Consider the following 22,138-nt stretch of genomic DNA (forward strand, 5'->3'; position numbering starts at 1 on the left):
CATACCAAAAAAGTTAACAAGACACTCCTTTTGAATCAAACTTATAATTGAAAAGTATTACATGTACTCTTATTTTCTACTCTCAACGCAAAATTTTAGGTAGACACTTATATTGAGATCCACACAAAATCTTATGTAGACACTTGTATTGAGACCCGTATGAAAAAGTAGCCTATCGTTAGAGCTGTCAAAACGGTCTCGCGGGACGGGACGGGCCAAAACACACCAAAGCCCGTCCTCGTAGCGGGACGGGCTAAAAAGCCCGCCTCTTAGCGGGACGGGCTATAAAGCCCGCCTCTTAGCGGGCATGGAATGTGGTCGGCCCGCCCCGCTATGTCAAAGCCCGCTGGCGGGGCGGGTTAGCCCGCCAATCAATTTTTTCACTGTGTTAATTTTAAAAAAAAATCACTGTACAATATCCTTCAAAAAAAAAAAGAAGAATCGTACAGTACACTAACACATTAACACTACCTAGTATTGTATTCCTATAAATCTATAATCATATAAGTTATAACACACTAACACAATTACACAAACCAAAATAACAAAAAAAATAATATGTATTAAATACTAAATATATATGTATTAGCAGGTCGCGGGCTAAACCCGTGACCCGCTTGACCCGCCCCGTCTGGACCCGTGACCCAGGCGGGTCGAGCTAAAAAGCCTGCCTCCTAACGGATCAAAATTTGAAGAACCCGTCCCCTACCTATGGCGGTATGGGACGGGTCGACCCGACGGGTAAAACCCATTTTTGACAGCTCTACCTATCGTGCTAATATGAAAATTTAGAAAATATGATTTAAAAATCTAAGTAGAAAATACAACTTATGATTTGTAATATAATTTTGTGATTACTGAATTAACAACAGGAGTTCGCTGAAGTTTAATATTTAAATATTGAAATGAGTCAGGCTACTGTCTCGTATAAATTTATGCTTTATATCTCTTTCCTTCAACAGTAGTCACCTCCAAATCTCAAAATTTGGCACTCTACTTTTTTTTTTCTCCCCTTCCAACGCCTAAAGATTTCGACTTTCAATCAAACCATAGTTTTCTTTTATTATTGTTTCAGTTTTCTCTTTTTTTCATGGGTATATATTTGTACGTGAGTGGTGTGTAATCAAAGGAACTGTTGAAGTGTTGATGGTTTTAGGTGTGCTTTCTGTGGAGTGTTTGGTCTCTTGTTAAACACACTGTTGTGCTTGGTAGATTGTGCTATTAGGGCTCTTTTATGGGCCCGGAGTTCCACTGAGGGGGATTTTCATGGTGGATGGGAGAGGAGTCTCTATCTATTTCCTCAGTGCTTTTCTCTTTTTTGCACCCATTTCTTGCTGTCTCGCATTTGGGGTTCTAGGGTTCCTTTTTAAAGATAAGACTTGGGGATTTGGGGTTTTCTGCTCTTCATATTTTGGTTCTTGGCAATTTTGTGATCTGGGTTTCTGATTTTGGGGTGCGTGTTTTCAGTATTCTGGGGACTGCTGATTGCTGAATTTTAAACACCTTTCTTCACACTTTGATTCAATTGGTGCTCAATTTCAGTGCTGAGTTCTCTCTGCTTTAGCTTCAAGTGTTAAGACTCTTGAAGTCAATGACCCTGATCTTACTTTCTGATTAATGCTTCCAAGGTGGGGTTTTTACTTTTCAAAATTTTTTGGTTGATTTCTGAACTTCTGATGTTGGAATTCATATTTCATTGATCTTGAAGAGTGTTCATCTTTTGCAGGACCTGATGGTCTAGCTGGAAATTCAAATTTTGAACTTGGCCTTGAAGATACATTAATGTTGATAAAGTTGGATTGGATTTGTTGAAATGACTGATCGTTCAAGAATGGATAGAGTTATTCAGCCTCCTCTGGTAAAGCTTTATAATTTATGTTCATGGCTGTGCTTACATGTTTGGTTGTTTGGATGCCTATGACTTGTGTTATTCCTTACATTTAGTATATACAACCTAAGTTCGCATCTTTTTGTCTCGAGTCATCATTGGTTTAATTGATGTCTACTCTAAATTTAGCAATTCATCGGTTTTCAGCAACTGATCGGTTTTCTTATTCTTTCCTTGGGTCAACACTAATTAACACTCTCTATTATGACTGGTTTACGCCAGCTTATATATATAGTTGTTTTCATTTGCCAGTCTGTGGGGGAGATTGGAAACCTTCCCAAAGCCCAGAAATTTTCAATCATGTATGATGCTATACGCTTCCTCTTTTCATGGCTCTTCTTTGTTAGTTCACTATGCTTATCATGCTTCTTTTTGTGAAATTGACAAGCTTGAAAGTGTGTTAGTGATGGGCCATGTAATAGCTTTAGTTCTTGGTGTTTCTTATATGCAAGCTGACTGTTATGTGGCATGGCTGCAATAGGGCAGATGAATTGGGGTGTAGTTAAGACTTAAGATTGAGTAACATGGGTTCTAAGTATCGGATTTCCAGTTAAGGAGTTGGGGGGGTCTAGAGATACATGACGGTCCAGAACACTTTAATTTAAATTGTAAGTCAACGTGGTCCATTTTAGGTCCTGTCTTTCACTGCACTAGCATTTATTGGAGTTTCTATCGGTCTTGTTGATTTTGCTTACTGCCTGTTGCATGGGTCATTGTAAATGTTGATGTTTTCATGAAATAGTCACATATAGAGGCTGTGCCGTGTGGAAAGAGCGACTGAGAAATAGACTGCCCTGCCATTTCGTCTTTCAGGTTGACACAACAGCTTGTCTCTGTAGAGTAGATGCTGGGCTCAAAACAGTTGCTGGTGCTAAAAGGTATGTGCCTGGGACAAAGCTTTGTCTTCAGCCAGCTATTAAACCTTCTATTCATCCTACAAGACAGAAACCACCGCGCGACAAAAACCGAACCCAGTCCCCTCTTCTCCCCGGACTTCCTGATGATCTTGCCATTGCATGCTTAATTCGAGTCCCTAGGATTGAGCATTGCAAGCTTCGTTTAGTCTGTAAAAGATGGTACCGTCTGCTAGCTGGTAACTTCTATTACTCACTTAGAAAGAAACTTGAAATTGCTGAAGAATGGATATACGTAATCAAGAGAGACCGAGATGGTAAGGTATCTTGGCATGCCTTTGATCCCATATACCAGCTGTGGCAGCCACTCCCTCCCGTGCCCAAAGAATACTCTGAAGCCCTTGGTTTTGGATGTGCTGTTCTTAGTGGTTGTCATCTCTATTTGTTTGGTGGCAAGGACCCTGTTAAGGGTTCCATGAGAAGAGTGATCTTTTATAGTGCACGGACTAATAAATGGCACCGTGCCCCTGATATGCTTCGAAGGCGACATTTTTTTGGCTTTTGTGTAATAAATAACTGTTTGTATGTTGCTGGCGGAGAGAATGAGGGAGTTCACGGGTCTCTGAGATCAGCTGAGGTTTATGATCCAAACAAGAATAGATGGTCCTTAATTTCTGATATGAGCACAGCAATGGTACCCTTCATTGGAGTTGTTTACCAAGGAAAATGGTACTTGAAAGGCCTAGGTACTCACCGACAGGTTATGAGTGAGGTTTATCAACCAGAAACTGATACCTGGAACACTGTTTATGATGGAATGGTTACGGGCTGGAGGAACCCAAGCACTACGCTGAATGGGCGGCTTTATGCTTTGGACTGTAGAGATGGTTGCAAACTTCGAGTATACGACGAAGCGACAAATTCTTGGAGCAAGCATATTGATAGCAGGATGCATTTGGGAACCTCCAAGGCTTTGGAGGCAGCAGCGCTCCTCCCTCTCAGCGGGAAACTGTGCATTATCAGAAACAACATGAGTATTTCGCTTGTCGATGTAGCGAAATGTGATGATGCCGGGGCTGCAACTTCCGAGCACTTGTGGGAAACTATTGGTGGGAAAGGACAGTTTAAGACCATGGTGACAAACTTCCTGTCAAGCCTTGCTGGTAGGAGCCGCCTCAAAAGCCACATTGTTCACTGCCAGGTTCTTCAAACTTGAATTTTGTAACTAGTTTTTTCCAACTGTCGATGCCACATAGGCTTCTTTTCTCTTCATTTGTTTCCATTCATGAGCCATGGCATAGGAAGAGGCCGAAGAGCAATCACAAAAGCTTAGAGAAATTGAAATTGGCCCAATGTCAATGTACGTGCCTGTCTGCCTCTCTTGTAGCATATAATGAAGTTAGCATGTACTGTTAGGTATTAGGTAGACTAAAAAATGCTTCATTTTGCCTTCTAGACTCCTGCATTTCAAATATATAAACATACACAGCCCAGCTCTTGTATCTTTTGAAATCCAAAGTCCCAAGAGAAAATGATGTGTTTCAAATATATAATAACCAGAATGTTGTTGTATTATGCATATGTGCTGAGAACTGCATTTCCTTTACATGATAAGAAAAGGCAATATTGTTCTCTGCTATAGTAAAGAATTACTCTTTTCTTTTCCAGTTCATGATCATATACATATGGTTCCTAAAGTGTAAAGGAGAAAAGGCATAGATTGAGGGCTATAAGAGTACTACATTTGAACAACATTTAAGAGTGCATGGAACCTAATGGAATATCCCCTTAGATTTTGCGAGGTAGGCTTTTGCTGTTGTGAAGCACTTTTCCTTTTGCTTTTTGTATTCGGTGTAACGCCAGAAGAAATAACCAAGATAATCAAAATCAATCGGAGAAATCTTTGCCTGCCAACGTTTAAAGAAAGAAAAAAAAAGATTCTTTTCAGTTCACTTTCCATAGTGTTGAACTTGAAATTTGAAAGCTTGAAATACTATATACCTGGATTAGACCCCACAGACCCCAACACAAATGTGATGCTAACATGTAAGTGTTGGTCTCGACATAAAGAGCTTCAAGGTCCTCCTCAGATACCTGCCATGAAAATTTCACAACTTCTTAGCATTATTCATTCCATTTATGTGATGCAACATTTGTAAGATGCGTCGATATAATGTCAAAAGTTTAGCACAGAATGGCACGAGATTTTGAATTCCTTATCAGTTTTCACCTAGAACAATACAAGGTGTTTTGAATTTACTAACCAAATAAATTCTCCATATTTATTTTAGAGAAGAGAAAGTAGAAAACAATTAGGAATTTTAGTCCCCAATTTATTTTATCTTCTAGACTTGGGAATCCTATTCTTAGTTTCGAATAGTCTGAATAACTAGTCCGGATAGTTATGCTTCAGATAGTTAAATCAAACAGTAACCCAAATGGTTACTTCTCAGACAACTAGAAAGAAACTTTGAAGGATAGAAGATCATAAGAGTCGAAGAACAGAAGATTGCAGGACCGAAAGGTTGCAAATGTTGAATGGTGGAATGACCTACCTTTCGAAGTAAAGTGGAACGAATGGTTAAGTCAACCATTCGTAACCAAGAAGTAGCAAGTGTTAAGGTTCGAGATGTTAACTCGAATAGTTAACCATTCAAAGAGAACTGCTCGAGACATTCTATGAGCCAACCATTCTCTGTGTTTACTTGTATATTTCTCCAATTTGAAAATAAAGAATCAAGAATGGATTGGAGAAATGGAAAATTGAAGAACTGAAGCAAATTTGCTTCTCAGACATCAAAATTTGGTTTGGTGTTGTTCAACTAAGGGAAGGATCAAATGAAAATATAGCAGTTAAAATAACTAATTTAGTGAACTCCACTAAGAAGTAGGTTTAATCGCATTTTGACAGTGAATCCAAGATAACCTTGGATTTATAAAAAACAAATGGTGGAGAGTTGAGATGAATTGAATTGAAAATAGCTGCATACCTCATTTGGTTGGTGGGGTTTTAAGTAGTAACGGAAGAAATGATACTGCTCAGTCTTTGTTGGGTACCTACACCAGATAAGATGTTCAAATACAATGTTCATGTTCCACAAGAACATAATATCTTGAGAAGAAGGGTGGGGAGAGAACAACATACAGGCTGTAGTCGCATTCATAGCCAGCATATTCATTGAAGTGGTTCCCAATGTCAAAACCCCTATAGTTGTAGGATCCATACTCGAAATCAATGAAATAGAGTTTTCCTGGATTTTTACGATGAGGAATGAGGTTAGTGGAAAGGGTAGAATCATGTGTAGAATTTAGAAAAAAATCAAATGAAAGGATCATATAGCTTGTTCACATCAGATTAGTGCATCCAATACTTGCTTCCAACATTCTCTTCAAATCACCTCATACAGATGAGTAGATCACTAATCATTAGCCATTAAAAATTATTGATCCCGTGTAAAATCCATTATTGCAAAACTAATTCGTATTGGGATGACATCATGACAATGAAGGAGATGTGATCAGATATGTTACCAACACTTATAGCAAGATTTTACCAGACACTGAATGATCTGTTATATGCAATGGGCTCATAACCATTGGCAACCCAATATCTTTCTTGTGTGTGTAAACGGGAAACAAGATGAAGATGCAATGGTTAAGGAATATCAATGGCATAAGTACCTTCATCCTCATTGTGCATCAGATTGCCACAAAGTAAATCATTATGAGCAAACACCACTGGAGCATTAAGATGTCCTGTCAATTCCTGTTCCAGAATTGAAATAGTATTTAGTTATCCATCAACAAGATATTATAAATGCTAGTAATAGTTTAGATTCAATGAACCTCAAAGAACCCATGATTCCTTGTCCAAGGAAAATACTGTCCCTTCATTATGAGCTTTCTTCAAATGATGCCAAACTATCAGCAGTACAAGGTGAACTTAATTGAATTAGATTATGTAACCAATAATCAGAAATTACTGAAAGGTCAACTACCTTGAGCTCAGTGATCTCATTATGAACTTCTTCAAATGAGACTGTCACATACTTCCTCTGGCTCTCACTATCATCAAACTGAAGAGTTGATGCTGCAAACATAGTAGAAACACAGGCATAAGACCAGATGGACAACAATAGCATGTAGACTAAACCAGCATTCTCATTTCATGGGCTGAATTGCAGTGATATGTCTAGGATATTCAGTGAAGGAAATATCAAATTGTTCTTAGCCACATCAAATGGCATAACTGAGATAAAGTACCTTTTCTAAAGAACTTGATTATTTCATTCCAAAGTTGAGGTTCCTTGGGACCTGGAATTTCCACTTGATGGAACTCATGGAGTTTTTTTGCAATTTCAGCTGCCAGCTTGGGTTTTCTCATGTCTGCAAAGTTTACATTATTTAATTTTTCTTTCCTGTACTCTCCAGTATACAAATGTGTCTAGTCTGCATTCATCAAGTAACATATCTGGCTCTGTTTTTCTTTTATTAGTCAAGCCATCATTTTCTAGTGCCAACCCCAGGCTTTGAACTAGTTCAGTCTTGATTCATAGCTTGTGTGTGTGAAGCTTTCTTATTCTCAAATAAGACATGAGTCTATATTTCAAATGGGGGAAACACAAATATTTCTGATCAAAGGAAAAGGATAAAACTAAGGTGGGATGAAAAATGACAACATTTTATGGAGTAATATGCAGTAAACCAGCAGCACAACATTGCAGCATATGAACAGCTTCTGTCCAAAGCAAAACCAATAAATAGACAAGACATATAGATTATTCACTTAAAGAAATGAAAAACTACTTTTCTTCAAACTGCTGCCAGGGTCTCCAAGTGAGTTAAAGAAACTGATAGCTGGATAAATATGCTGTGTCAAATTTCCTACCTGAGGGTGCTAAGGTACGTGCATGAATAAATGACTGAACCATGCCATTCTTAAACACTCCAAACAACTTGGCACCAAACCCTGCAGCTGAGAGGTATTGAATGGCCTAAATGCAATTTAAGCAGCAGTTAATTAGACATAAAATCAAGTGAAAATACATCTGTAAACATTGTCCTATTTTAGAACTGCAACAGCACAATATCATCATTCTTTAAACAACCACCATAAATAAGCAGAAAGCCTGTATGCACATCTTATACACTTGCACTCCGGCAGGTGAAATGTAGGTGACTAGAATATGATGTGCATCATCATGGTTCTGTTCTACAGTTTGTATGCCAAACAAAGTGCTATACAGAGGTAGCCTTAATTGTTTAAGGTAGAAACAATATTGAGAAGCCCAGAGAATTGACTACTAGCATAATAGGAAGTTCAGATAAGGAAAATTTAAGTTCCACCTATTTTTGTTGGTAGGAATGATTTTTAAAATATAAAAACACAAAACAGAAAATTCCAATGGCATTAGTGATCATTAACTTAGTTGAATGGCTAAAACTGTTGTAACAATGTAAGTTGCTAATGAAGTACCCAAAACTTCATGTTCTTTTCGAAAGAAGCAGACATAATTAAGTGATCAAAATCACTTCAGAGAAGCATACTAGCTTAGTAAACAATGGCATCTGAAACTCACCTGGAGTTCTCGTTCACGATCTATAACGTAATCAGTATTGGGGCCATATAATCTAACCGTCAGATTCACTGTTTCCCCATTTTCTTCCCTTACAGATACTTTCAGTACTGTAGAAATTGAACATTGCATGAAAGGGAGAAGATATAGATGTAAGAAGATGAATTTCAGTCTTTTGAGAAGTACTCCGTAACTACATGCTAAATCCACTACTAACTACTTCAAGGAAAACTGGATAACAAGAGAGAAGGAAAAGATAGAAGGCTATGTTTGGATAAATACGCTATGCATGTTAATTAAAGATAAATACGCACAGAGATTTGTGATGCCACCAGATAGAGTCTCAACGGAGAAGTGAGAATCATCCAAATTTGACCATTTCTTGAAGAGATCCTTACAGAGCTCGCTGTAAAATTTTAGCAGGGAGATTAAAAACAAGAGACAGAATGAGCCACACATTGCTCGAGTAAGAAACTCGAACCACAAAATTTCAGAGGCATTTACACTGAACAAAGTGACAAAAAACAATCAATCAAAACTGTACTACACGGTCACGGTAATTTTGTAGTTTGATGGGAAATTTAACATAGAATTCCACAACAACTAAACTTGATAGCTTCTAAAAATAGAAATTCTCAGCGAAACAGCAATAAATCCAATATATCACGCTCCACTATTCCATTTCTTATTTCAAAGCACACCAAAATATTTTCTCAATTATAAAGCTGACATTTAAACTACACAATTTTTTATTGGCGCGCCAATCTAATCAGCTTATAAACTGAACTACGACCTTAGCTTCAGGAATACATATATCTACTTCAATAATATCCTTAAATATATTTACTTGATTTCCAGCTTCAATCAATCATTTCCTAGCTAACGCCGATGAATTTTCCGTCAACCTTAATCAAACAACCACGGAACTCTTCCTACTTTTCCTAATGTGGATTTCATATTGATTCCTACGGCGGAATTCACACACACACACACACACACACACACACACACACACATATATATATATATATATATATATATATATATATATATATATATATAGAGAGAGAGAGAGAGAGAGAGTTCGTACACAACATGAGGCTTCATCTCGGGGATAGAGAGAGTGTGATCGACTGTAAGATGCGACGACGGTATACCGGAGGTCCGGTCGTCGGGAGCTCCCTCCGCTACTTCCTCGGCGTTCAAGATCTCCACTGCTTTACCCATTTGTACACTCTACTTACTCGGCTTGTATTTTGGTGAGCTTAACAGATTCTAATGCCTTTGGATATCGGGGATTTACAAATTTGCAAACTTCCGGCGGTTTGGACACGCTTTTATAACGCTGTGTATCAGTTCCGAGAAATTCGGTTTTTTAAAAGTGTTGAGACGATTATGCCCTCAGAATTTTTTTTTTTTTTTTTTTTTTGAAAACTCGGAAAATTATTGTTGTTGCTTGATACTTTTGAAAACTCGTGTATTTCCTTCTCCCAACTTGAGGATTCCCTTGGTCAAAGAGGAATAAAATATTAAGCACAGGGCCATCTAGATATATATATATATATATATATATATATATATATATATATATATATATATATATATATATATATATATATATATATATATGTATATATTTCATATATGTTGACCTTTTTGTTTTTTAGTTTTATATTTAAATTTTACTAAAATGTCAAATTCAACCATTTATATTTAATGAACTAATAAATGTTCACATTTAATAAATTAAATGTTTATAATATCGTTTTAGTTCGAACAAAGAAAAAATGTCAAAAAAGAACTTATAAATACTTAGATCATTTTGCACTAATAAGATTAATAAAAAAAAGTGAAATTTTAGATCATTGGGAATTTGGAGAACAACATACGCGTGAAGGTAGTTAGGGAGGAAGAGAATAATGATTATTTGTCATTTAAACCGTGCATATATTGATTTTCATGTGAATATGATTAACTGAACAAAACATGTCTTTATGATCGTGAAATGTTTATATAGTTTTCTATTTTTTTCATTCAGAGATGTTGATCGAACTATTATTATAAATACCGGTCCTATCATTTTATAGGCCCGGAATAAAATAAAAACAAGGACACTTAATATATGAAGTTAAAAGATTGTATGAGTTAATTGAAAATAATTAAATATTAATTTTAAATTTTTGTATACATATAATTTTTATTAAAAAAATATTTTAGATTAGCCTTAGAGTAGTGTCCAATTGTCCATTCAAACTTTGGGTACGTCCTATATGAAGTTTAATTATAAATAAAGTAATTAAACATTGACTAATATTTACTCCTTCTCTCCCATTTTATTTGTCATAGTCAGTATTCATGGGTCAAATCAACTCTTTTTTCTTTGTTTATTTTCTTTAGTATTTTTTACTTATTTTTAAATTTGATTTTTTTTTGTGTTTAATAGTATTTTAGTGTAGTTTCTAAATACATAAATTGTGTATACTAATACTAAACTTAATATTATGAAAAATTGAATTAAAAATAACTTTACTCGAGCCTCGTTAACTGAACCAGACACATAAAATGTGACGGAGGGAGTATCTAATAACTGAGATATAAGTATAACACATGATTGTAATTGTTAAGTGGATTTAAATTAATAAATAATTTTGAAGTCATGGATTCAAATCTTTGCATATGCAAGCATTTTTTTTTTTTTTTAACTTCATCATAAAAATAAAAAATCAAGCTAGGGGTCCCTTGCAATGTTGGGCCCAGGGCGGGTGCCCATCTCACACGCCCTCAGGGCTGGCCATGATGATTGGTTGTATCATATATTATAGGGACAATGGTCAAATAAGTCCTTAAACTTTACTCAAAAAGTCAATTAGGCCCTTAAACTTTCAAAAGTTACAATTAAACCCATAAACATGTTATTTTGAAGCATTTAAGCCTAGAAACCGGTTGGTAACCTCTAATTAAAGGTTACCTAGGGTTCCGACGACCTTTAATACACTTTTCAGTTTCCGACAATCATCACCAGTGATCGGACGGTCGCCGGTCGTGTTTGGAGGAGGCGACCAACGAGTCTGCCTTCTCCAATTCCCGGAGAAGGCGACCAAACTAGTTGCCTTCTCTAACGAAGGAGAAGGCAGACCAACTCGTCGCTGGAGAAGGCGTCCAACTAGTCTACCTTCTCCTTTGCTGGAGAAGGCAACTACTTTGGTCGCCTTCTCCGGCGATTGGAGAAGGCAGACCAGTTGGTCGCCTCCTCCAAATGCGAACGACGACGGGGCGATCGTCGTTACCGGTAATTATTGTCGGAAAGTGTAGGAAAGGTCGCTGGAACCCTAGGTAACATGTAATTACAGGTTACCAACTGGTTTCTGGGTTTAAATGCTTCAAAATAATATGTTTATGTCTTTAATTGCAAGTTTTGAAAGTTTAAATGCATCATACAGTGTTCGAGAATACACCAAAATAAAATGTTAAAAAATGCACCACACAAAAAAAAAAAAAAAATACACCACACATGATTGTGTATTTTTGAACACTTTGTGATGCATTTATGCATATCTAATAGTGTATGCCGCACTGACCGCATGGGAAGACCTGTTCTCACAGGAACTTGACCTTTTATATATATATATATATATATATATATATATATATATATATATATATTGTTTTTAATGGATTATAACACAGGAGGAGATTTATCTATTGCAAGGGGTTGCTGCAAAATTCTTTGTTAAAAAAAGTCAAAAAATGTGCAGTACAGTACAATGATGACAATTCAACCAGTTCTGAGGAGCCAAGTGACAGGTGCAATAATATATTAGAATCCTCGTTGTCGTCAAGGGGTATCTGATACGATATATATATATATATATATATATATATATATATATATATATATATATATATATATATATATATATATATATATATATATATATATAGTGTTTTTAATGGATTACAACACAGGAGGAGATTTATCTATTGCAAGGGGTTGCTGCAAAATTCTTTGTTAAAAAAAGTCAAAAAATGTGCAGTACAGTACAATGATTCCAATTCAACCAGTTCTGAGGAGCCAAGTGGCAGGTGCAATAATATATTAGAATCCTCGTTGTCGTCAAGGGGTATCAGATACGAATTTGTTACTTACAAGTTATAACAAGCTAGGCTAAGGTTCCCCATGCTCTTTGTTCAGCTCGTCATGCATTTTATACTTCAATTGTTTTGCGTATTTCATGAAATAGCGCGAGAATATGTGCTAAAGCAAAATTCTTTTATTAAATATATCATCACGATCACGACAACATATGAAAATTCCATCGTCATACCATATAGTTCAAAGATTTGATTTGAGGTGTTTGGCATTAAAAAGTTTAATTAATGTCATATTAAAGTAGGTGCTAATGACCTAATTATATAAAAAAAAAAAATCTAAAGAATAAATTATTTTTGCCATCCGACTCGAAATTTAGGTCATGGGTCAACCTAAATGTTTATATATCAGTTTATCCGATTGATTTTGTGCAAAACTGTCTGATAAAAGTATATTCGTATTTTATTTTATTTTAGTGAAAATGTAATATTTTTTTTATAGATAAACATGTATTACATTTTCACTAGAAAATATTATAATTATAATTATGGTTGAAAAAATGTTAGGCACTCATGTTTTTTTTTTTTAAAAAAAAAATTTGTTTAATTTTTTTTAAAAAATTTTTAAGACTTGATAATTATAAATTATTAAATACTCTAATAGTTAATACTAAAATATAAAATATTAACTTAAAAATATCTAGAATTTGAACAATTTATGGTTATTTCGCTCAAAACGATATCGTTTTGAGTGAAATAATCATTTAAAAAATAATGGAACAATAGCTAATCAGCCGAATAGGCTGCCTAGTCGGCCAGCCGCCTAGACAAGAGATTATATATGGTGATACGCTAAACGCCCGGCCAACGCCTAGCACTTAAGCGCCGATTAATTGGTGTCTATGTGGAATTTTTGTAACCCTAATTATAATATATAATACCTTTCAAATAACAAGTACTATTTGTTTCAATGAATATGCAATACTTGCTGACATATAAAAAGAAAACACATGCACCCACGACGACACCGGTTAAATAAAATTGTTTTTAAAAAAAAAAAAGTGCACAAAGACACATAGACAATACACTAAAGACAATGATTCGGTAAAAACCATTGTCTTTGACAAAAGTTTTACGTCAAAGACAACGATTTTAGACAAAACTATTGTCCTTTACATAAAAGACAACATTTTTGCAAAAAATTGTTGTCTTTGTGCATTTTTCTTAGTGACTATCGTTTTGTTTAAATACTAAGATTTGAGATTTTCAATGTTCAAGACTCATGTCCAAGAATTTTTATGATAAAAACTAGCACCATAAATAGTTTTGTGTATGGACAAATAATCATTGACTTTTGAATCAGGATCATCAAGTGAATTTGACACTAGAGTCTTATAGATTGCCCTGGTGTTGTTATCCTATAATTAGTGCTATGAATTTCACCACTTCAGCCTACAACTTCATTTATGGGATGTGAAATTAATGACATTATATTTCCCTCCTAGGCAAAACTCTCATTAAGATTTAGTATTATAACTTATGAATTATAGCAAATAATTGTTACTATTAAGAGTCGACTTAACAAATTCTCTTTTATGATGGTTCACATGACCACAAAACAAATTTGAGCAAATAAATGTTCTCAAATTTGAGACAATGAATGAGTATTATATTATGCAATCCGCTGCTGATTGTATTGCCTACCATTAATAATAATTCATTAACATAATTATTATAAACAATAACATAAAGTATGCATTTAATCAATTAGGATGAGACAATGTAGCTTTAATATCACATGTTAAATATAAATATAATCTAACATAAATTTAATATTTAAAGTAGGTAAGCATGTAAACTAACCTTTTAGGCAGTCAAAGTTAAGTTGTTGCACCAATTTGAGTAGCCAGTGCTCCATGTATCTATTTCGTAGTGTTATCAATCTGTTCACTTATTCCATCAGGGTCTTGTCCACATCATCAATATTAGTGATGCATGGATTTCATTGCTGCCCATTCGTTGTATAAGAGAATCCTTAATAGTGGGGTCTATTTTTGTGTTTTTGATAAATTTTTATAAGTGTGGGTTGTTAAGCATATATGTGGTTGATGTTTTTTGTTTATATTTATTCAAATTGTATTCTTTTAAAATAGGTATATTAGAGTAGCTGTTACAATTTCTTAACTACTTACTCTCCTGTGTATACTATTTATATCTGTTAGCTTCTACATCAATATACAACAGTTCATTTCCTTACATGGTATCAGAGCCAGAACCTCCTACGAAGGTTTTTTTTTTTTTTTTTTTTTATCCTTTATCAAATCGTTAGGAAAGAGAATATGGGAGGAAAGAGAAAAAAAGAAAAAACAAAAACAAAGTTGATTTAAAAAAAAAAAATTAAATATGAACAACACCATTTATCACGTGTAGGCGGCACGAATGTGCTTGTTTTGCAGTGGGTTCCACATTTCTGCAAAATTTTGAGTCTTTGGAAGAGGACCTCAAACCATCCCTCTCCACCATCTCTCTCCTCCATATGGCAAAAGACTCTGAAAAAACCAAGAAAAATCTCTCTAATGGGGATGCCCTAAAGATCCATGTTATATTAACTAAGAATAAGGGTCAAATAGGCCATTCAACCGCACACAATAATTCAATTAGGCTACTGAACCTAAAAAATCAACATTTGGGTCCCTAAACTAACCAATTTCAAACAATTCTTTCAATTTGAAAATTTCCAACAGGTCAACATATCATCCTTTCAAATAAATTATTTTTTTAAAAATAAAATTTTAAAATTAATTATTTAAATTAAAAAAAAAAGTACCGGCCGGAGATGGACCGTCTCCGGCCGGAGTCTTTTTTTTTTTTTTTTTTTTTTTTTTTTTTAAATTTTAAATTTAAAAATAATTATTTTTTAAAATTTATTTTTTAAAAATAATTAATTTGAGAGGATGACCTGTTGACCTGTTGGAAATCTTGAAATTGGAAGAATTGTTTGAAATTGGTTAGTTTAGGGACCTAATTGTTGATTTTTTCGGTTCAGTGATGACCTAATTGCATTATTGTGTGCAGTTCGATGACCTATTTGACCCTTATTTCTATTAACTATTAAGATTGGGACCCATAAACGTTCTGATTCATAAAATCCTTTGTTGAATATTGATCTGAGTATCTCGTCCATTTGGATTGGGAATTATATTGATCTAAGTAACTCGTTCTGATTCACCTACTATGTTCATATTTCCAAAGGGCATGCAAATTATATTGTAGACCATGTCTACATTGTAATATAGATCATTAATAAATGTACATTTTTAATATACTGAATGTAAATTATATATGTACTAAATGTATAAATGTATATTAAGTACTCAAATATTGTACCTTTAAAAAAAATTTAACTTTTAATATATTAAAAATATGCTCCTAGTATAATAAAAATATATCTTATATCAGTAATAATCCATAATATAATAATTGATTCTCAATTTCACCTATATATGTTTCTATTCCTTTTCCATTAAGGCCTTTTTTGGTTATTGGCGGATCCGCCAAAATTTTGGCGGATCCATCATTTTCAGCGTTTTGACCATGTCAAAATGCTGAAAACTATGTTTGGTTAATGGCGGTTTGGAGCAGCGGATTTGCTCCAAACCGTCAAAATCTGAAACGCTGCTATATGCAGCGTTTTAAAATGGCGTTTTGGGCTTTTGCCCAAAACACCCCTAATTCTATATATATATATATATATTTTTAACTTTTTTGGTTAACAATTTTAACAGAAGCCTCAGACTTCTAAATAAAGAAGCCTGAGGCTTCTTTTTATCCTGCCCATCCGATGTCGGTCATCGGATGGGCCGGAATGAATAAGGAGCGTTGAGCTCCCCTTTTGGGGAGCTCAACGCCTCCAATTCCTTAACATTTCGATGTGTCAATTTTAGTTTTTTTTTTTTTTTTTTTTTAGTAATTTTATTATTATTTATTATTATTACATCAATTTATTTATTTATTATTATTATTACCCTTTTGGTCATGTTTTTTTACAAACCGCTAGTACAATTCAAATAGTCAAACTCGCTAATACAATCCGCTATTGCTAACCGCTGATAATCAAACAAGCCCTAAATTAAACCACCATTAATGCAGGATGCATGTGCAAGGTCAAGAGTGATATCATTTTAGAAATACATTATGAATAATTTTATAATTAATAATTTTATTTCAACCCATTCGTCACCTCCGAAAGATGTATGCGGTGAGCGTGGATCGAACACGCGGCCTTCAGATCTTCTGACGCTCTCCCAACTGAGCTATCCCCGCACCTGATTATGCCTTCTTTTACATTCAGAATCTTCCATTTTTATTTTCTAGTTGGGGTGCCGAGCTCCAATTCTTCATCCTTTTGCAGACGCCGAAGAGGTAAATCTCCAAGTCCATACTGAAAATTGATTAAAATTAAAAAGAAGTCTTTAAAAGTTGAGTGTAGTATGATGATAACGATTATATGTAACGCTGAAAAGTTAGCAGTCTGTTTCTGTTTCTTTTTTGCCATTTGGATCTCACACCAAGTGTTTGAGTTATTGCCTCAAAGAGAGACTTCCTTGCTATAAGTTTTTTTCACTGATCGTTTTTGCATTCCTGTGGATGTTGGTGCTTAATTTGAATATTGTTCTAATAATTCTTGATTTTATTTTCTGATTTTTACTATGGCTGGCTGGTTGTGAGATTATTTTATACAAATTTATTATTTTACTTAATTTGACTTTTAATTAGTTATTTAAGTTGAATTTTAATTCAAAAAGATATCATTCCTGATTCTGTTCACTCAATAATTTGGGCAGTAGGTTGGCTTTTAATTCAGTATGGACTTTCATGTGCTTAGCAGTTTTCCTGAGTTGTATGATTGCATTAAAAAAATGTAAAAATTCAAGTATGTACCGATGAGATTCTAGCTAGCTCCATATTAATGGCCCTTCAAACATATATAAATTCTCATCAATTGCTCAGAAACAGATCAGACAAAGAGAGTGTGAGAGGAAAAACATAGAAAGAGAGATGGCTTGTGTTGCATTGGCTTCTCTAATGGCAACAATCGACCTTGAGTTCCGAAAACGAAACCACAGAGTCTCTTCTTGATGAAAAGCCATTGAATTCTCTGTTTGAGAAGCTTTCTTCTTTGCAAGCCTTTCTGCACAAGGAATACAACAATGGTGGTGCTCCAAGACCGTCGTCATCTGGAAATCAAAATCAGAGACTTTGCGCTCAAAGCTGAAGATGACATTGAGATACAACTAAGAAGCTTTGTTCTAGCCCAAGACGGAGAGTGTCAAGCCAAAGCCCGTGGGGAACTCCATGAAAGCTTGCGAAAAGCTGCAGAAGATGCAGAAGAGCTGTCCAAGATTATCAACAACAGCAGAAGCAGTGAACCCGAAGCGGCCATGGTCACTGAAACTCATCCATCCATTCATTGGTTGAAACCTGAGAATGTTGTGTTGGGTGGACCATCCTCACCATGCTCTCCAAATCTTGAGGATCAATTTAATGAAGACGCCTTCAATGCGGTAGAAAAGATGTTATTCCATACCTTGGAGCCAAAAAACATAGTTTCAATTGTAGGATTGTCAGGCATTGGCAAGACTACTTTGGCTAAAAGAGTCTATGGCTCAGATATGGCAGAAGGTCACGTTCGAGCTTGGGTTACTGTGCCTCAAGAGTACAAGGGAAACACTCTTTCTCAACTAATAAAAGAGAAATTACACAAGCACTTGGGAGGTACTCATCAGAAGCAGTATTTTATTGTTTTGGATAATATACCAAACACCCGAGCTTTGGGTGATATCCTAACATGTCTTCCTAATGATTCATTCCGAATCCGTATATTGCTGTCAACTCAGTTCAATACTGTTGGTTGTGATGCTGCCACATTTGGTAATGTGCATAAAATGTGCATATTATATCCAAACAGAAGTTGGGATCTATTTTGCAACAATCTCTCTCCCAAAGAGCTTAGAGCACCAAAATTTGTAGAAATTGCCAAACATGTTGTGAATGAATGCGAAGGGTTGCCACGGTCAATTGTTGCAATTGCAGAGCGTTTGTCTAAATGCGGTTACATTTTAAAGGAATGGAAGAAGATTGAAAAGGAAGTCGAGACATTGGGACCTCTATACAATGATGCTGAGCACTTAAGTAAGCTTACTCTATCTTACAATCAATTGCCACAGCATTTGAAAGTTTGTTTTTTACATTTTGCAATCTATCCAAAAGGCTTTAAAATCAATGTGAAAAGGCTTATTAGGATATGGATTGCTGAGGGATTTGTGAGGCAAATGGAGTGTAAGGGATTTGGGAGGCAATTGGTGAAGGATTTAGAAGAGGAAGGTTGCTGCTATTTAGATGGTCTTGTTCATAGTGGTCTAGTCTCAATCAGCAAATGGAAACATAAGATGACTAATGTTTGCTGGATACATAGCTCCTTATGGGACTTCTGTACAAGAGAAACTAAAAAAGAGGGTCTCCTATGTGCGGTGTATACTCGAAAAGATTTAGGATTGCCATTAGACATGTTTGTAAATTCATGTCGTTGGTTAGGTTTATACTCGCATAAGTTGGATTATTACACGCTCTTTACTACAAATAACCCTCGCTCTCTTTTCTTCTTTCATGGAGATTATGTAAAGTCGGTATCTTTCAAGCTATTGAGAATTGTGGCTTTGAGTGCACTTCAAATCTTCAAAATTGTGCCATTGCATTTAAGAGATTTAGTTTTTCTGAGATACCTATTTGTACCACCGTGGTTTGATGGTTTAGGTGATGTAGTGTCAAACAATCAGAATTTGCAGACAGTTATTGTTTCTGGTGGTGAGCCACAACTACATAGAACTGGCCATTTGTCATTCAGAATTTGGGAGTTACCACATTTAAGGCATCTTGAACTTGGCAATTACTATGAGGTGGATCCTCCAAACTGGAATATAGAGCAATTGCAAACATTATCGTGGGTTAGTCCAACTCATTTCACAGAAGAGGTGTATAGGAAGTTCCCAAACTTAAAATATCTGAAGGTTTTCTATAAAGGTGCCTTTGAGCCAAGTAGCAGCCCTGGATCTTACAGAAACCCCACCATCAATTTGGATTATATTAGGTGTTTCTCGAAGCTCGAAACACTTACGGTTATAGTCCCAGCAAACAGTATGACCCATTTAGAGCGGCCAGTGTTTTCTACAGGGCTGAAGAAGTTGAGGTTGAGCGGGAATAATATCTCGATAATTCCATGGATATTGAGAGGTTTAAAGGTGCTCAAACTAGAAAACGCCTTCTCTGGCCAAGTGTGGGGATCATTTGAACAATTTCCTAACTTAGAAGTGTTGCTATAAATCTCCAGAAATTGGAGGTCAGGTGTAGTGCTGATTTCCCAACACTAAAGTGTCTAATCCTAAGACGTTGTTATTGTTTGGAAGAGATCCCATTTAATGTTAGCTTTATTGACATCCTAGAGACAATTAAGGTGGAGCAGTGTTCCCCTCGTGTTGTCACTTCTGCCATTAAGATTCTGGAGAAGCGAAAGTGGCTTCGGAAAGAGGCAAACAACCCTTGGGAGGCGCACAATATCAGGCGTGCGTGCCTACTTCGAGTTCATGCTTTCCTTACACCACTTACTGTTGTTGTCGACGACGTGATTCATGATTTTAGCTAGCTTGCTAGGTATATCTGTGTTTCTTTTCTCTTCTATTATATTGTTTGTTTTATTTGCCAAATCTGTTTAAAATATCTTCTTCAATTCTCATCTGGTTTCATATATGTTCCCCATTTTGCATTATATTTTCAGTGATGGGGCGAATTCCTATGATGAATCACAGGATATGTTACTGCCAATTGCCATTATATTGTATAAGATATAAGAAATAATGATGCTGCCGCTGTTAGATGCTAATAATTTCTTACTTGTCCTCAATATTTTGTCTGTTGTCAGTTTTAACATCATTGACCTATTGTCAATAAAATATCTCAATTTCATTTATTATGGTATTGATATTGAAATCTAATTATAATAAAATAAATTATAAGAAAAACTAATTTCATTTGTTAAAAGCTAAATTGTTTTTTTTTTTTTTTTTTTTTTTGAAACACAATACTTACTTTGTTCAATGCATTTTTAAAACTTATATATTTTTTTAATATAAATAATTTGAACATAGTAGGTATCGTGTTTCAAAAAAAAAATTAGCTTTTAGCAAAGGAGTGTTAGCGAACCGAGCTTTCGGTAAATAACTCGTGTTCGTGTTCGGTAAGCGTTCGTTTATTTAAGTAAACGAACATAAATGAACAAATTCTAGAGCTCGATTGATAAACGAACAGAGTCTGAACATTTATAAGCTTGTTTGCTAAAAGCTCGTGAACAAGCTCGTTTGTGTTCATTTAATATTGTTCATGAACACGCTCATTTAGTATTCGTTTTAATAATGTTCACGAACAAGCTCGTTTATTGTTCGTTAATAATATTCACGAACATGTTCACAAACAAGCACTTAAATTTATATATATATATATATATATATATATATATATATATATATATATATATATAATAAGCTTGGAGTTGAAGGTTGGAATGGGATGGTGGATGCATAATCTAAAAGTATCTTATGTTATAAGTTTTATGTGTTTGGCTTGTAATGTGAACAAACAATTTGTGTGTGTACATTTTTTTTTATCTAATTTTTTGAGAAGACGTGTATTTTCATTTTGATAGTAGATGTTACGATTGGACTTATTCAATTATTTGTGTTAGTTTTGTAATTGTCTTGCTTGTTTGGTTATAGTTCGTGAACATAAATTATTTATTGACTTATTGTTCACGAACAGATTGCGATCATGAATATGTACATGTATTTGGTTATTAAGCGTTCGCGAACGTGTTTATGAACATGAACGAACATGTTCGCGAACGTGCTTGTTAACGAACATGTTCGTTAACATTAACGAACACGTTGGTGAACATGTTCGCGAACGTTAACATACACTAATGAATGCTTAACAAACGAACACGAACAGGATTTTCAAAAACCTTACAAACAAACATGAACACGAACATTCCAAAAATCTTAACGAACGAACACGAACAACCTCTGTTCATTTATGTTCGGTTTGTTAATAGGCGTGTATGAAATTAGTTTTTCTTATAATTTCTTTTATTATAATTAGATTTCAATATCAATACCGTAATAAATGAAATAAAGATATTATTTTTTAACAAATAAGTATAGATTTGTTAAATAACTTGTAATAGCTCAATAACACCTTTGTGGTTTTTCCAAATGAGAGGTCACGGGTTCAAACCCCAGTGGAAGCATGGACAGATATTGTAGTACTCAAAAAAAAAAACATATATATATATATATATATATATATATATATATATATATATATATATATATATATATATATATATATATATATATGGGTTTCATAGTTATTAACTTTTTCATATTAATTTTTATTTAAATTTAAATATATTCAAATTTGGCGGGTTCCCTCCAAGGCCCGCGAGCCTAAGGTGGGGTAGGGCGGCTGAACCGAATACCGATTCAAAACTGAACCGAAATCATATCGAACTCTAATGTTAAACCGAATTCTTTAATTTTTTTTTAAAATCAAAATAGAAAAAAAAACAGAATCGAAGTCCGAAATGCCTACCCCTAATTCTGTCGTTCTATATTCCTATTGAT

General features: G+C 34.8%; 3 protein-coding genes across 4 annotated transcripts; 2 read left to right on the top strand and 1 right to left on the bottom strand.

The window, feature by feature from the left end:
- The first annotated feature begins 960 nt into the window (after positions 1-960).
- Positions 961-4,300, top strand: LOC109151988 (F-box/kelch-repeat protein At1g55270-like). 2 transcript variants are annotated; one of them, XM_019299577.1, is made up of 3 exons: positions 961-1,628; positions 1,709-1,858; positions 2,702-4,300. In XM_019299577.1, the coding sequence occupies exons 2-3, from the start codon at positions 1,814-1,816 to the stop codon at positions 3,956-3,958; spliced, it is 1,302 nt and encodes a 433-aa protein (XP_019155122.1). In that variant the 5' UTR covers positions 961-1,628; positions 1,709-1,813; the 3' UTR covers positions 3,959-4,300. The 2 variants fall into 2 exon arrangements, with proteins under 2 accessions (XP_019155122.1, XP_019155121.1); XM_019299576.1 differs by having other exon boundaries at positions 962-1,628; positions 1,727-1,858.
- LOC109151989 (probable ethanolamine kinase) lies at positions 4,289-9,643 on the bottom strand. Its single transcript, XM_019299578.1, has 11 exons — positions 9,409-9,643; positions 8,633-8,724; positions 8,322-8,428; positions 7,631-7,736; positions 7,006-7,128; positions 6,741-6,832; positions 6,424-6,508; positions 5,888-5,993; positions 5,733-5,799; positions 4,744-4,836; positions 4,289-4,649 (listed from the first exon to the last, which is right to left on the bottom strand). Exons 1-11 carry the CDS (start codon positions 9,543-9,545, stop codon positions 4,515-4,517), a joined length of 1,143 nt encoding a protein of 380 aa, XP_019155123.1. The 5' UTR covers positions 9,546-9,643; the 3' UTR covers positions 4,289-4,514.
- Positions 9,644-17,617: 7,974 nt separating this feature from the next.
- On the top strand, positions 17,618-20,106 carry LOC109151952 (late blight resistance protein R1-A-like). The gene is made up of 2 exons (XM_019299541.1): positions 17,618-19,705; positions 19,795-20,106. The coding sequence occupies exons 1-2, from the start codon at positions 17,618-17,620 to the stop codon at positions 20,104-20,106; spliced, it is 2,400 nt and encodes a 799-aa protein (XP_019155086.1).
- Positions 20,107-22,138: the final 2,032 nt, after the last annotated feature.

The sequence above is a fragment of the Ipomoea nil genome, unplaced genomic scaffold, assembly GCF_001879475.1.
Source record: "Ipomoea nil cultivar Tokyo-kokei standard unplaced genomic scaffold, Asagao_1.1 scaffold2338, whole genome shotgun sequence".
NCBI classification, from domain to species: domain Eukaryota; kingdom Viridiplantae; phylum Streptophyta; class Magnoliopsida; order Solanales; family Convolvulaceae; genus Ipomoea; species Ipomoea nil.